The sequence below is a fragment of the Gadus macrocephalus genome, chromosome 18 (genome assembly GCF_031168955.1).
Source record: "Gadus macrocephalus chromosome 18, ASM3116895v1".
Classification (NCBI taxonomy): domain Eukaryota; kingdom Metazoa; phylum Chordata; class Actinopteri; order Gadiformes; family Gadidae; genus Gadus; species Gadus macrocephalus.
The window spans coordinates 11,119,383-11,136,648 of NC_082399.1; the positions used below are offsets into that span (position 1 = coordinate 11,119,383).

The window sequence follows — 17,266 nt, forward strand, 5'->3', positions numbered from 1 at the left end:
TGATCTAATCTATTGATCTAATCCAATCCAACCAAATCCAATACGACCTAATCCAACATGATGAAATCTAGTCAAGTGAAGTCTAATCTAATATTAAAGAGTCTAATGTAATATAATGTATCCAATATAATGTGATGTAATCAAATCTAATATTATGCAATCTAAAATGACTTTACCTACCATGATTTAACTTTATCGAGGCTAGGCTAGTCTAATATAAGATAAATAGTAAAGTATTATGTAATGTACCTATCTCATGTATTGATCTAACCTTAAACGATACCATGAATTGATGGTAGTCCAATATGACCTAATCTAACATGATGTAATCTAGTTAATCTAGTTTTATCTAATCTAATCTAATCATAGTCTCCTGTAAAGTGTCTAATCACATTGAGGCTAAATGTGCGTGTGTGTAACCGTTCAGTGTGACCACTAGTAAAGCCAGCGGTATAAACCATCTCCCTCGTGCGTGTGCCGTACTTGATCAACCCACTATAGACCTGACCCACCTTTAACCAGGGAATGGACCGTCAACAAGCTGCTGCCCTTCACTCTGATCCCCAGTCCCGAGGCGCGTGTTACCGGGATTAGCTCTGTCCAGACCGGTCGACCGGCGGGGTGAGTCTTTAGCTCCGGGGGGACTTCAGCGGATCATAAGGTAAGGATCTCCCCCCCCCCCCCCCCCCCCCCCTCCGCCCTTACTACCCCACCCAGAGAAGGTCTCCCTGCCCCTCGCTGACGAAAGCACACTGCAGTTTATGCAAGCCCCCAACAAGGCCCCCAACGAGCAGACAACAGGCCACGCAATTCTGAAAGAACCCATTAGCAGACGTTGCATAAGAAGCACTATAAATAATCTTTGTATGTAATGGCGGAGCCAGGACTTCCTAACAGGCCACGGCCCGCTGGTCTGCTATATTTCAAACAGCCTGCTGGCTGATGCCAATTACAATGATTGACAATAAAAAAAAAAGCGGTATAATTTTAAACATTAAGCATGTGATATTCATGCCATATTTGATGGACGTGGTGCATAATTGGTCCTAATCCGGGCAGTGTACGTGTGTACGTGTGTCTGTGTGTGTGTGTGTGTGTGTGTGTGCACTCCAATCTGCCGGTATCTCTGTGTGTGTGTGTGTGTGTGTGTGTGTGTGTGTGTGTGTGTGTGTGTGTGTGTGTGTGTGTGTGTGTGTGTGCGTGTGTGCGTACTTGCCTGGTGCGTGCATCTGTATGCTCTGACCTGCCGCAGTGTGTCTGTGTGTGCGTGTGTCTGCGTGTGAGCACGTGCACATGCGTGCGTGTGCTCGGACCTGCCGCGGCGGGCGCGTGCGTGCCCGATGAACGGGCGTGTGCCGTCACCTGCTGCTGCGGCGTGCGCGAGCGTGTGTGTGTGCGTGTGTGCATGCACGTGCGCCGCGTGTGCGCTCTCGAACCTGCCGCGGCGTGTGTGGCTCCTGGTAGCTGGGCAGGATCTTCAGCACCACGCTGCCGCTGGCGTCCTTCAGCATCTCCTGCAGCACCCGCGGGTCGTCGCCCACCTCCTTGGCGTTCACCTCCTTGATGATGTCGCCCACGTGCAGCAGGCCCTGCTGGTCGATCATCCCGCCGTGGAGGATCCGGGCGATCACCAGCTCGCTGTTCTCCACGCGGAACGTCACGCCCTGGTGCGGCGATGGGGAGGGGAGCGTCGCACGCAGACGCACGATGCACACACACGCACATACAAACGCACACACACACACACACAGCATGCAAAAAATATACAAATGTGAGCATATTGTCAATGCACATTGCACACATGAGATAAAGATGTGATAAAACAGTTTCAGATCCCAGATGGGAGATGTCGGTGTACCTCACCAAGCACACACACATAAACACACAAAACCGATGTAGACAGATGAAACCGACCTTGTACAACTAATGAACATAGATGCGAAAAATATGTACACCTTAAAAAAAACATGTGGTGCAAAATATTATTATGACTGAATAATCACTGTAAATGTGTCCTTTTTTAATTCCTCTTAAGAGCTTAACTGCATGTCAAGCATCTCCACAATTACTATTATCCCATCCACATTCATAATCCATAAAGCACCTCCAAATGCACCAGTTAATCCCTGAACCTAAGACGGCCTTCAAATCATTATGTCTCCCCAGATATTCCCCCGAACATCACAACGAGGTCGTCTCCCTGACCCCTCGACCTCTGACCCTCCCTCGGTCCCGGGTCCTGGGGGTCAGAGCGGTACCTACCAGGTGCTCCCCGGCCACCTTGCGTATGCCCACCATGCGGACGGCGTCGGGGGGGACGGGCTGGTTGTTGAACGCCGCGTCCATGAAGGCACACGGGCTGGGGGGCGGAGTCTCGAAGGTCTTGGACGCCACCGAGTCGTGCGTCTCCAGCAGAGACTGCGGCCGGAGAAGGCGGTGACGACCAATCAAATGTAAGCATTAAAGACTCTGTTAAGAGGCTGATCAATGCTAAGTAATAGTGTGACGATAGTGTTAGGGAGGATTGGACAACGCTAAGAATACAGTACTGATGTGTTCTGGTTCGTTCATAAAAGCAGTATGGTTTGCAAGTATTGTACAGTTACATTATTTGATATACATGTTTATTATAGTATAAGAGGACCTGATTGGCAGACAATGTTTGGATGGATGTGATAGGGGCGAGTACGAAATATAGATGAAAAACTGTATTAAGTTAAGACTCACTGTGTGTGTGAACCCTCTCTCAGATCCTTCTGCTAAACTGCCTTTGTTGTTTTTAGCTCTTGTTGAGATGTACCACCGCTTTATCTCAGAGACGCGACTATTAAACGCTATGTTAGCACCACTATATGGAGTCAGCCAGAACACAACACTTATTAAAAGAACTGTTTCCCAGCCGCCTGCCGTCTGTTTTCTCTTTTTTTTAAACTCCCTCATGCCGCACTTGTCATCTCTGTAGTTCGTCCAATTCATGACGCCGGTTCTCGGCCTCACGAACAGCCTGGCAGGTTCTCGGCCTCACGAAAAGCCTGGCAGGGACGAGAGCTAGCCCGTCTCCGCGGGGATAAGACTGGGACGCCGGGTGCGGCGGGAGGCCCCTCACCTGGAAGTGGGGCTCCTGGAGGATGCGCGCCAGCTCGTCGGCCGCCGTGCTGCTGTCGGCCAGCGGGCTCAGGTCCTTCAGGATGTCCTGCACCAGCTCCATGTTGTTGTCCCGCACCGCCTCCAGCTTGGGCTCCTCAAAGTGCTCATGGGCCTGGGGGGCGACACACAGCGACCACAGGGGGTGGAAGGGTCCTCAGGCCCCACCTTCACACTGGTGCTTGGTTCAGACATGCTGACTGATGCCACACGGTATAGCGACGAGTGAAAGTGTTCAAGGATTTAGCCTGTGATATAAATAGTTGTTTAATAAATTTAGGGCAAGCTCATCATTTTAATATGTCAGCAACTTCGCGTTGATGTTTTTCTAATATGCTTTTATTCATATATATTATATCAATATTTATTGACCTAGTGTATCATCTTTTACTTGACATCATCCTTTTTCCTTTATGTTTCAAATATATTAAATATATATATAACTTTATATACATTATATATATATGTCACTTTCATGGGCATCGAAAAATGAATTATGAACAAACATTCAGAGTGGCTGGATGGTTGTATTCCTGTGTTTCAGCAGGGGACAAACATATCAAGGCTGTTTGTGTGTCACAGCAGAGACTACAGGACAGCAACATGAATATAAAATAGATTAAATAAAAGTTTTATGAACAGTTGAAGCAGAGTTCAGGAGTCGACTAAAGGCAGGAGTTCAATAAAATGTGGAATATCTCACACACGCCTGAAAACAAAGCGGCCACATTAAAATGGATCACTGTTTCTACCGAGGTGGACAGTGTTAAGGTTCACAGTAAAGCCAGGGATGGAGTCACCTTATTATTTTCTATTTGTCTCTCTAGCTGAGATAAGCGTGTTGGCATCACCTTGACATCAGATGTCAGCAGTTTTCCACAAATGAGGCCAGGTTCTTTATAAAGTCTGATTCTCCATATTTTAAGTCAAACGTGTAGTTCTTATGAAAACAAAGCCCTGGACATGAATTTCTTAGATTTAAAAAAGGTACATTTACAGCCCCAAAGTCAGCACTAGGAGTCCACACCGCAGTTAATCTTCTGCCAATGGCTGCGGTGAGACATCCACTGATTCTGCAGGTCCATTTGTTGTGATTTAGGAGCGCAGCGAAGAAGGCAGGCGAGGCGAGAACAAGTAGCATAAAATAAGGCGACGCGCACAACTCATACATTTTCACTGAGAAAAAAAAGAAACCGATAACCACAACAATAACTCAAGGTAAACTTCACACTGCCTGCGTGGGAGGATTCAGAAAACAGCCAGAAGCACTGTGTGTGTGTGTGTGTCTGTCCGTGTGTGTGTGTGTGTGCGTACGATTGTATGTGTGTGTGTGTCTGTCTGCAGGTAGTCCTATAAATTATCACATTGGTGTGTGTGTGTGTGTGTGTGTGTGTGTGTGTGTGTGTGTGTGTGTGTGTGTGTGTGTGTACCTTGGTCCCTGTCAAACACCATATTTGGGGAAGCAAGAGGGCTTTACTTCCCTGTGTTTTCATTACTTTCTCTCTGATGGATCTGGAATAACAATATTGTTGTTTTTCTGTCGTATTTGTGGGGAAATGTCTTTCCAATCCGTCACAGCGGGGCTCTGCCTCCCACTGTTCTCTGAATGGGGATTTACTTTTAAGGTGACCTTCCCCGGTGGAGGTAGTGGCGGTGGAGACGGGGAGGGTGGAGGAGATGCAGGTGGTGGTGGTGGCGCCGTCAGAGGCATCAATACGTTGATGACTAGTGAAGAATGGGCTGAGCGTGTGACTTGACAACACTTTCCGCCAGAGATTCTGTCAATCTCCGGTCAATCTAGATTGAACACGCTCCCCTTCACAGGGGGTTTGAAAACATCTCAGGAAGCCTCTCTCTTTCGCATTCTATAATCTCTCTGCAAATCGCGATTTGCAGAGAGATTATTAAAGGTGGTGCAAACGATCATGTTGCACGCCCCCCCAGAGCCCAGTCAGGCTAATAGAGAAATAAATGAATAACATTCCCGCTTAGGAGGATTCCATTTGTCAGGCGACTGCACAGAGTCAAGCACCCATGGGTGATCCGAAGGCCATGTTGTTTGTTTGCAAGTGTCCCAGTGCAGGGACACTGTGTTGTTAACACAGCGTTGATCACATGCACACACACGCACACGCACACACATACACACAGGTTCCCATGTTCACAAAGACACGTACGCATGCATGCATGCATGCATACACACAAACAGGCAAACATGGTAAAATGCATGCTCCCATGACCACAAACACACACACGCACACATATTTATAATATATATGTATGATCATAAACAGGAACACACACACACACACACACACACACACACACACACACACACACACACACACACACACACACACACACACACACACACACACACACACACACACACACACACACACACACACACACACAGAGTCCTTCAGGAAACAACACAAAGCGTGCCTTGGCAAAAACCCTGACATCTGATGGAACAAGCTGTCCAAGTCTGAGCCAAGACACTCACACACACACACACAAACGCGATACACGGGTTGCTGAGTCAGGAGCACAGACGGCCAACTGTGACGTTCGACCGACCATCTATCAATGCTCTTTATTCTCTACCGTGGCGTCAACTGGGAGGAAGCAACGACAAACGGTGCTTAGTAGATCAAAAGAGCCCTCGCGGTCCAAGCTTTTATAGGCTTTGATTCATGTGGTGAAGGCTCCGTCGAAGAAGAGGAAGAAGAAGAAGGGAGCTGTGTTCTCTGTTAGTATTGGAGAGCAATCTTTAGGGCAGTCTGCTGGAGCAGTTCTTTCTGTGGACTGACCCTGGGGTTAGATCTCACACACACACACACACACACACACACACACACACACACACACACACACACACACACACACACACACACACACACACACACACACACACACACACACACACACACACACACACACACACACACACTTTGTTTGGCTAAGATTTAAACCTGCACTGTGTTATTTTATGACGTGAGCATTTCACTCTGTTCAAACCGTAGCTGAACACGAAGAGTCCAAGCCAGAATACGAGCCAGTCCATCCGGGGAATCTTTCTCTATAAACCATTTTCATGGTGGTCCACTTTGGTCACCAACCCCACTCTCACCGTTAGAAAATGATATTGCTATAACTGTAGCTCCAACTTAAAGCAGATATGCACTCTAAAACAGCTAAAATGTCTATCGTTGACGTACAATGCACCTAAGGTCTTGGGGCTAAACTGTATGCTCATTTAAAGGAGTAATCCGGTGTAAAATGAGTCTGGGATATGTTTAATATGATAACGAGTTGGAATGTTCGCTTGGGAGCAAAAAAGCGCGTATAGACACATTCTTTAGTTGGCTGTTTTAAGCAGATTCTACCAAAACGCTATAAACTTGGAACGATTGGGGCATGTGTTATGGTAAAAAATAAATCGCTATTTTAAACCACTTAAAAGGCTAGAAGTAGCCTGACACTTCTTTGGTAGTATAATAAGGGTCTTAACATATAAAACAAGACATTGATAACTTTGTAAGTGTACAGATTGTTTATTAAAAAGGGCAATTTATACAAACAATACCATCAGTAGTTCGCCCGTCAACAGCAAATTATTTTTAAGACTCGATAAGTAGATAGGCGAACACAGAGCTTGCGTGTTGTTGACGGATGTCACAATCTCTGTGTTCGTTCCTCGTTTTATATGTTAGGCCCCGTATTATACTACCAAAGAAGTGTCGGGCTACTTCTAGCCTTTTAAGTGGTTTAAAATAGCGATTTGTTTTTAACCATAACACATGCCCCTATCGTTCCAAGTTTATAGCGTTTTGGTAGAATCGGCTAAAAACAGCCAACTGAAGAATGCGTCTATATGCGCTTCTTTGCTCCCAAACGAACATTCCAACTCGTTATCATACTAAACATATCCCAGATCCATTTAAATGAGGCCTACAGGTCAGCTGCAGACCAGGGAGATGGAACGGGCAGGACTCTGAGTTCTCTCTCGCTCTCTCCCTCTCTCTAGGCGAGGGGATGCCTCTCTACAAAGCCCTCCTGTAGGGGATGACGTCAATTGGACGCGTGGCAGCTTTTAATTTCCTCGACCCATCATTTATTTCTCTACTTGGCCGTATCAATATTTTGTACGTCGGCGGGGAACTCCAAGCAATTTCATCTTGCAGACTGCAGATGAATACACGATATGGCCGCGAGTAATATTTTTGCCCTTCTCGTAAAATAAATCAGTTGACGATCCAGCTCAAAAGTGTGCCGTTTACCACCATGGTTCGGAATCTTCCGAGACGGCGTGCGACCAACAATGTGACTGTCGATGTTAACACCAGTGACGCTGTAGCTATGTGTCATTGAGTAGATTAGACACACTGTCCAACTCTGTTAGCCTAATGGAAAATCCTGACATTTACGTATCTGCCCTGCCGAACTCAGTAGAAAGTAAATCGAATACACACAATAATCTGAGACCTTTGTGTTCCTCTAAAAGCACCGTTATTCAGTCTATTTCAGATAATTACAGTTTTGTTTGCCACACTTTCCTCAGGATGCCGGCGGTGCTTTTTCAAAATCGACAGACTGCTGCGCTGCTCGTTGGTCATGAACCCAGACTCCCTCCCCGATGGAGCTGCATTTCCCCAATATTTTGAAAAGGGCTTCCGTGGGGATCGAGGCCAGACCGCCCTGCAGTGAGAGGGAGGGACTAGAACGTGGCCTCGCGGGATGGGGAAGGTCTCAGAGGGCTGCAACTCTGTGGCAAACAACACAGCAGTGGCGCTGCATAAATGCCAGTGTCAGAATGTTTCGCTTGCTCTATAATATGGAGCAAGCGTTTATTTTTTTGTGCCAGGCCTTGCAGGGTCTGCTCTCCGCCTCGGATCACGTCAGCAGATTCACGCTTAATGAGATTTACTCATCAATAAGCAGGGGCGGTAACGGCACCCTTCCCCACCACTCTTAGGCAAACAAACACACACAAACACACCCTTACCCATACATACACACACACACACCCTTACCCACACATACAAACACACTCTCACCATCACAGAACCGAGTAATCAGTATGAGGTGAGGTACTAAGTGCAGAGAGAGCTACAGAAGGAGTGCACGTGGAAGAGAGAGAGAGAGAGAGAGAGAGAGAGAGAGAGAGAGAGAGAGAGAGAGAGAGAGAGAGAGAGAGAGAGAAATTTAGAAAAAAAGAAGGTCGAGAAAAAAAAAGAAACACAGACACAAAGAAAGTAGGAAAGGGGTTCAGATGTATGCTCCTCAGACTCTGCTCTTCAGTGAGACCAGGAGGTGTTTGATGCCGTGCTCCCTGCGGATCTTACACCATAAAAGTACGAAAACAAAAACAAAAGCGCCCCGACCACACGTCCTAACCCCCCTCCACCTCCTGTCTCTCTGCCGGCTACCCTGAGAGAGGGGTCTGCGGCCCCCCCAAGCCATCTCATGTTTAGGGGGATTGACGCTGGGTTCGGATTCAAAAAAGGCCTTTTAATAGCCTCCCTGCGTTGCAGTGCTTAAAATGATAACAACAGTGTCCTTCTCCCCGCATACATCTGGAGAGACGCCTGCGTGAGGCTCCAGGACAGCCGGCGGCACGGTGGTTTAAAACGTCAGGGAGCCGTGACTCCCCCCCGTGGTAACGTGGGTGGCTTCTGATGGAAGTGCTCGTCAGGAAGCGGGAGATGACACGCAGAGCGCGGAGATGACACGGAGAGAGCGAAGGCTTTGACGTCGGAAGAAAGAAATCCGGTGACACGCGCAGGAGGGGAAGTGTGGAGTGTTAAAGCTCCATGTTTTCTTCCCCGGTTAACACTTCAATGGGACCGTGACATCAGAGCCAGAGCTCTCCGATTGGTCAGTGTGAGGGGAAGACTTCTTCTTACACAGGCTTCTGGAAGAAGGTCTAGCAAACATCTGGTTCCGTAGCAAAGAGAGTGAGAACGTTTAAGTGGCGATTAGTGAGGATTAGGACGCTTTCAAGAAATAGGATCAATAGCAATAATCCACTCATGAGCATTTTCGTAAAAAGTATTTCCTCGATTAAGTACCCTTTCCGAAGCAATTTGTTGGAAAGAGCGCGTCTCTATTGAGAACCGAGAATGTGTTAACGAAAATGGTTAGGATTTATTTGATAAAAGTTATTTATGCAAACCTGATACAAGTTGAATATTGAAGGCCAGACTGAAGGTAGCTCAAGCAGTCCACGAAAAGCTAATTCATGATACTTTTGGTGAAAGGTTGGTTTACATCCTTCCTGGCAGTGGTCCAAATAGAGGTCGGGTAAACTCTGCCAGGAGCGTTGGACAGACGCTCGGTTCTCATGAAGGTTCTTGGACGAGCTCAGTGAGATGTAGGGCACCGCGGGGCGCCTCGACCTTTAAGCATCGTCCCGTATAGAAAGTCACACTCAGGGGCGATAAACAAAAGCAATAAACCAAAGTGTGCGCACACACACACACACACACACACACACACTCTCTCTACATACCACGGGGCTCTCCATGATCCCCTTGAGGAAGATGAGGTCCAGGTCGTTGGCCGTGGTGGAGCTGGTGCTGTCACTCAGTGTGTCCAGACCCTGGTGCATGGCTACACACACACACACACACACACACACACACACACACACACACACACACACACACACACACACACACACACACACACACACACACACACACACACACACACACACACACACACACACACAGAGAGAGAGACATGAACACAGACAAACACACACAAAGAAGAAGAAAATGACAGTTAAAGGTTATTTTACTTTCCATATTTGGCAATGCTCATGAGACAGACTGAAATGAAAATGGATTTAATGAGAAACAGTGCAAGTAGTCGACGTATAAAATATGACGTTGTGTGTGTGTGTGTGTGTGTGTGTGTGTGTGTGTGTGTGTGTGTGTGTGTGTGTGTGTGTGTGTGTGTGTGTGTGTGTGTGTGTGTGTGTGTGTGTGTGTGTGTGTGTGTGTGTGTGTGTGTGTAAGAGAAAGAGGGATGGGCTGATATATAGAGAGGGTGGAAGGTGCCGTCACCCTTCTTGAAAGGTAATTTCTGCTCTGTTCGGCTTTGTTGTTACTTCCTGTGAACTCTTAAGAAGAAAATCTATCTTCCTTACCACACCTATCACTCTCCCACACACACAGACGCACGTACGTGCGCATGCTGACACACACACACAAACATACACACACACACACGCACGCACAATTGAATGTGCACAGTTGGGACATTCAACCTAATTAACATCTCTCTCAGTACACAACCTTTTCCTCCTCAGCCAATTTATCTCAACGGTTTTCTAAATGTCACAATAACTTTGCAGGATAATGAGAACCTGTTGTAAGTAAAAGTTTGATCACTCTTGTGTGACATGAAGGAATCTAGTAATTATATTCCTGGGGGGGTTCTGGACTGCTACAGCTCTCCATGCCCCGGAGACTAAACGTCCTGTTGCTGTGAAAGACAACCACACACAACTCCCACATCCTGCCTTAGCAAAAGAATAGAATAACTATAAACTTAAAAGGCTCTGACATCTGTCAACCGTAATAGGCCAGGGAGAGCGGCAGAGGGGGAAGTGACATCATTAACAACAGACACCCCGTCAGCCCTGCTGGGTTTCTGGCTGTGTTATGAACACGGTGGGTGCCTGAACACGACATCAAACCAGGCATTTACCAGAGGAACAGATTGAAGGAGGGGAAGATAGACTTTGTTTGGCAGAAAATACACTACGTCTCCTGTGAAAATAACATAGCGGGTCCTTTGTTGTTTTAGTTTTATTCATTATCAGGATCATGAGCTAAAAATACAGCAGCAACCGGCAATTAACATGAAGGACTGTGATTGGTGCGCCAAACAAGATATTCTTGCAGTCAAGAAGGAGCCCTCTCCCCCTCCCCGCGCCTTAGTAAGGGCATTTAGAGGGCACCAATTAAGAGAGTCGGCTAATCAGTTTTCGGCTCCATTAGAGATCCATGACAGAGGTAGTCTGGAGGGACCGAGAGAAACAGAGAGAGAGAGAGAGAGAGAGAGAGAGAGAGAGAGAGAGAGAGAGAGAGAGAGAGAGAGAGAGAGAGAGAGAGAGAGAGAGAGAGAGAGAGAGAGAGAGAGAGAGAGAGAGAGAGAGAGAGAGAGAGACACAGAGACACAGAGAAAGAGAGACAGAGGGACACAGAGAGACAGAGAGAGAGAGGGGGACACAGAGACACAGAGAAACAGAGAGAGAGAGAGGGACACAGAGACAGAGAGACACAGAGAGACAGAGAGAGACAGAGACACAGAGAAAGAGAGACACAGAGAGAGCGGGGGACACAGAGAGACAGAGACACAGAGAAAGAGAGACACAGAGATGGATAGAGCTGTAGAAACCAGACGTGAAACCTCCAGAATTATGTGCACCAGATAACCCAAACACACTGACGGCTTCCAGAAAGGCAGGTATTTACTCGTAATGTGACTAATGAGTGTGATGATATCAGGTGCACTTCAACTGGAAGCTGCTTGATGTGTTTGGGTTTGTAACCTCATTTAATCAAGGCCAGCCAATGAAAAAGAGCAACAGATTTTTACTGATATTTTATAAGAGAGTTATTGAGCTGAGTTGAATAACAGTTTACCGCTGACTGTTTTGATGCTCCTTGAGGATTGGGGACAAACATGATTTTTTCCGTATCTATAGTGAACGTCAGTTTTATTTGTTCAATGGATCCTTTTTATTCAGACAAATTATTTTTATAGAAGATAAATCGTCTGCAATTATTCACTGGAGAAAGCAAATGAACGCGCGCAGGACTGAAACCAACAAGCATAACAACAATATGATCTATAATTAGTCAAATTAATTAGTATGCCTTCACAACACCAAAAGCAATCCAAACAGCTTTTGTTTAGCTAGCTAATCCTAAACAGGTTGGAGTAGAATAGAATGACTTCAGGGAACTTACTTCTCTGAAGTCAGTTAAAGTGGTTAGAAACAAACCATTCAGACCCAGACAAATACTAAAAGGTAATTTTCTGTAAAGACATCTAATCAAATCAAAAAGTTTTGTGTTGATTTAAAGTGAAAGTGGCAATGTATTTCTAAGGGGAATCGTGTTGACTCCGGTTAACACATCACTGTTTCCTACATTACCCAGAATCCCTTCTGTCCCCAACCTATCCTTGAGAGCCACGGTGGTGCATCCTGGGTGGATGCAGCTGATAGCGGCCATATTAACAAAGCCTGCATTTGTACAAAGAATGAATACCTGTTAATGATGGTTTGTCAGCGGGGTTCGCAGACTCATATACTCTCGTTGTGTGTGCTGTTGTGACGTCCGCTCGACTACAGAAAAACGACTAGAGCCTTGGTCAGGATAAGAACATAAAGTGGAGGTTTCAGCCTATATTTGTTCTTTCGCAGGTGTCAAGGGCCCTCTAAGAGAGGTAAGGTCAAGGACCTGCGCCTCACCGAGACAATTCGGAGCTCTTCACGGTGGTTTCCCTCATGCTCTCGGGCTCACATTATTTATGCAGCCATCTATTACCCTGCGTGTGTCTGCCACCCTGCTTAAGCGGCCCGGGTTTGTAGTCTGTTATGTTGAAGGTCATCGTGGCCTCAAGGAAGTGTCCTCGATACGGTGTTAGTAAAACTGGATGCTTTCATTTATTCATTCATTCATTCCAGCCAAGGAGGGCTAGCAAACATACAAATGCTCAAGCGCGCACACACACACACACGCACGCACGCACGCACACGCGCACACACACACAGATCCTAAATAAGTCCCCAGCTCATTCGCTTATCAAAGACTGATCCCATCACTCTTGTTTAAAGCCGTCGCATAAAGCGCTCCCTGAGAGGACTTTCTTATCTGTAGCGACATAAATCATCGGCTGGGATTGTTGACAGACAGGCCCTGCGTCGCCTCTGGGCACCAAGGGAGCAGACAAGCGCCGCCCACCCCGGTTGTCAAGCAACGGCAGAAATATATACCGCGAGTGAGATGAAGACATCTTGTGTCTCAGGAGAAGAGAAGTGGCGAGAGGGGGAGGTCGGGGAAGGTGTGTGTGTGTGTGTGTGTGTGTGTGTGTGTGTGTGTGTGTGTGTGTGTGTGTGTGTGTGTGTGTGTGTGTGTGTGTGTGTGTGTGTGTGTGTGTGTGTGTGTGTGTGTGTGTGTGTGAGTGAGTGAGTGAGTGAGTGAGTGAGAGAGAGAGAGAGAGAGAGTCACAGACAGGCTGTCTCTCTGAGAGGTTAGGAGGTATGGCAAGAGGTAGTGAAGGAGTAGTGAGGGAGTGATGGCGGGAGGGAGGCAGAGAGGAAGAGAGACAGACAGACAGAGAGAGACAGGATAATGCAAGAGGTAGTGAAGGAAGAGGGAAAGGGAGAGAAGGAGGGAGGGAGGGAGCGAGCGAGAGAGGGCCGGACTGAGGACTCGGCTGTGAGGAGACTACCCCGATCCATACGACATCACTCGCCAACAAACAGACCCGGCCTCTCCCGGGGGTGCCCGGTCGTCCCGGGTCGTCTCCTCCGGGCACGGCTCAGATCCCGTGGATCAGAGCCGGTCCAGAGCCGGGACGGGTGCCAGCCCCGCCGCAGTGGGCCTGCATAATTCCCTTTAATCACCGGCACCACGCTGCCTCGTCTGCACTTTCCCCAAGAAGTGGAGGCACCCTGACCCGAGCCGCGGATTCTTTGGTATTAATTTAGTGAGGTATAATTCCCGGTATGAATGATCACTCCACTGAATCATGATCCCGGGCCGCTATTATTCACTGTTCATTCATTCTCTGCTTTCCACTTTTTCTCCTGTGACGTTCGCTTTCTTTCTGCATCTATAGACTTCATTTATTTCCTAAACTCTCTTCATTCAAGTCTTGGTCAGCCTCTCTCTACCTCTCTCTCTCTCTTTTCGTTTGTCAGGTTCATTGTTATGCCAATCGTCCTCTCTCTCGCAGACACCAGGGACCACACTCCCCCCTCTCTTCTTATCATTCCATCATTCTCCCGGCCTCCTTTCTCTCTCCCTCTGTCTCTCTGTCTCTCTCTCTCTCTCTAACTCATCAACTCTGTGCCCCTGTGTATCCTGTCTGATCAGGACAGCAAGGACAAAAACAAAAGGGGGGGAAAGGCAGGTGAAAGCAGGCCACATCCTGTGTGTGTGACAGCAATGTTCTGGTCCGCACTGTACTACACAGTGGTACAGAGTGCTCCCCGACACAGGAAGGTTGAGTCTCCGGGCTGCCAAGTTTCTCTATAATTCATGGAGATTATTAAAGATCCCACTTGCGTTGAGGGCCTACTTCCTGCTCTGGCTTGTGTTGCAGCACTCAGCACTCAAGAGTCAGCACATAGGAGGACTGATCCTGCCTACATCTGGGACGCTGAGCTGCACCATTACGAAGACAAGATCTTACACAAAGACCTGGATGGCTTACTCCTGTTGTATGTTGTACGTCCTGGCACTTAAAAATAGTTTTTAGTACTGTGTAGCATCTTATCCTAGCTAGCTTTGTTGTATATGGAGAATTGGGTTAACCTAGCAATTGTAAGTGCTTGGCACTTGATTCTTTGAACATCCTTACTGAACCGACAGATAAATGTTGTTTCTCCTTCTTCTGACTGATGTACTTATTGTCACTTTGGATAAAAGCATCTGTTAAATGCCCCAACTGTTAATGTCAATGTACTCAACGTCATTCATTGTCCCCTAATATAAAAAAAACATTTTGAAAAACAAATAGCATTTTATCCAAATGACCCAACAGTTCATCCAGATAGGTGTCATAAAGGAGCAGATGTAGAGGGTAAGGCTACTTCCTCGATGTTCAGGCAAGACATAATGGGCAACACGGAACCTTTTAGCTGGGAGTCAAGGACCAACCTATAGCTAGACTATCCTGCCCCTATTCGGTGACCATATAATGTGTTGAGGAAGACACTTGGTAGAACACCTTACAAACAACAGAGTCTCCTATAAGGTCTGCACATCAGAATGCCTTTTTTCAGATTTTCCGTTGCCGTTACTCCGCCACTTTGTGATGACTCTAGAGAGTTGTAGCACTATAAAATCCTGAATCAACGTAAATATACCGCAACCTAGGCTTATCAAAACGTTGTTTTGCCACTTCTCGCTTGAGAAACGCTGAGGCAGTATTAAACCTAAGAATATCCCCCCAAAATGAAAAAACGTATTCACGATTATGAATCGACTAGTAGTTATGACCAAAACGCCATTACTACCTACAACATTCTTCTGGAATGGAGTAGGTCATTGCGATGTGACGTCACACCCTTCAACCACCCCTGCATCACATCATTCCAATTCGCTCTGGTTTCGATATTCAGTTAATATAAATGCATATCATTCAATATCAACCCCTATCCCACTTCCCTTGAGCAACAGCAGCAGCAGCAGCAGCCGTTAATCTCAGCCCCCTTCGCTCCATTACATCCCGACAGCCTCCGCCAGGTCGCTGAGTAACCCGTTTACCTCAGTGCATGTTAGCCCACCCAGCCACCTGCAGCACCACCCCACACTGGGAGACCACCACTCTGTGTGTAAGCAGGTGCCTGGGATCAGCAGAGACGTGACCGAGAGAGTAGGCACTTGAGTGGTCGTTTGAGAGCCGTCGAAGAAAAACAAAGTCGGGAGGATAAGTTTGGTTGCCCAAAATAAATAAATAAATAATTAGAGACCCTGCCAAGAATAAACAGTCACAGAGCTTATTTCATGCTTGGCCGGCTGTGTGTGTGTGTGTGTGTGTGTGTGTGTTTTTGTGTGTGTGTGTGTGTGAGGTGCTCACCCAAACTAGATTCTAGCAAGCAACAGGAAGAGGCACACACACACACACACACACACACACACACACACACACACACACACACACACACACACACACACACACACACACACACACACACACACACACACACACACACACACACACACACACGGGGGAGGAGGAGCCGGACCAATGAAGAAGACGGAGCCAGGGTTGTTGTCATGATTGCTGAACGCTATTGATTTGTGTTCACAGACAAGCGTGAGCTGAACAGCAAACGGCGGGAAAGGAAAAGTGGCGAGACGACGCACGAATGCTGGTGACTTCACATTCAAAGCAGAACCGCCCGCCCGCTGAACACCACCAGCCCCCACCAGTGAAAGCCTCAACCTGTTAGCTCGTCGCTAGAGAATAACGACTGTGGCTGATAAGAACGTGGGCGGTGTGTGGCGCCACCACATCAACCCCAACCCCCACCCCCACCTGCTACCTAACCTACTAATGGCAGATAACAGATAGTGGAACAAATAGTGCAGGGGGGGGGAAAGAGAGAGAGAGAGAGAGAGAGAGAGAGAGAGAGAGAGAGAATTTTCTTATATATATATTTGTTATTACAGAAACGGTCTACAATCATGCACAGTGTCACATATTGGGCATGAACTGTATCCGTGTTTCCATTGATTGTGGTAAAGGGTTAACGGGGGGGAGAGAGACAGGGAGGGAGGGGAGAGAGAGGAGAGGAGAAAAGGTGAGCAGTAGAATGGATGAATGTTGGGAGATCATTATGACAGTGTAGATTTGGTGTCAAAGCTGGGAAGTGAATTACATCATGAACCGCAGTGCCCGCACTTCAAACTAATTTCCCTTTCTGCCGGGTTAAATTCATAAGCATAGCTAGCGCGACACGGGGAAACTCTTTGAATGTCATGTAAACAGCGTGCGGCGGTGCAGTCGGCATTTGCCACCATCACACCTCTACTGCTGACTCTATTAAATAACATTTTGCATTTGAAATTATTTCGCTCTATGTATTTTTTTTGCTCTGAAATTACTCATCTTATCCCTCCGGCCGAAGGATAAAGACTAAACTGTAGTTTTCTGGGGTTAAACCAGGTGTGGGACGTCCCTGTGAACTATTCACACTCAACACGACTTTGTGTGAATATATTTTTTAATAATGACCAGAAGTTTTTCCAGACTATTTCAGAAAAATTACCAAAAGCGTATTCCACAAATGAAAAATAATTGACACGGTTTAAAAATACCTTAAAAATAATTAGACTCCTGTGACTGGATTTGAAAACCACTGCTC

At 46.9% G+C, this 17,266-nt stretch overlaps 1 protein-coding gene across 5 annotated transcripts in view; it reads right to left on the minus strand.

Annotated features, from left to right (window-relative positions):
- The window catches only part of mpp2b (MAGUK p55 scaffold protein 2b), a 43,027-nt gene that overhangs the window by 13,038 nt on the left and 12,723 nt on the right, over positions 1–17,266 (minus strand). For all 5 annotated transcript variants that reach the window (XM_060036016.1, XM_060036014.1, XM_060036013.1 and 2 more), the window contains 4 exons: positions 9,659–9,759; positions 3,107–3,259; positions 2,263–2,418; positions 1,437–1,664 (listed from right to left, as the gene is read on the minus strand). In XM_060036016.1, the coding sequence (XP_059891999.1) occupies positions 1,437–1,664; positions 2,263–2,418; positions 3,107–3,259; positions 9,659–9,757 (636 nt within the window). In that variant the 5' untranslated portion in view covers positions 9,758–9,759. The remainder of the gene's footprint in view (positions 1–1,436; positions 1,665–2,262; positions 2,419–3,106; positions 3,260–9,658; positions 9,760–17,266) is intronic.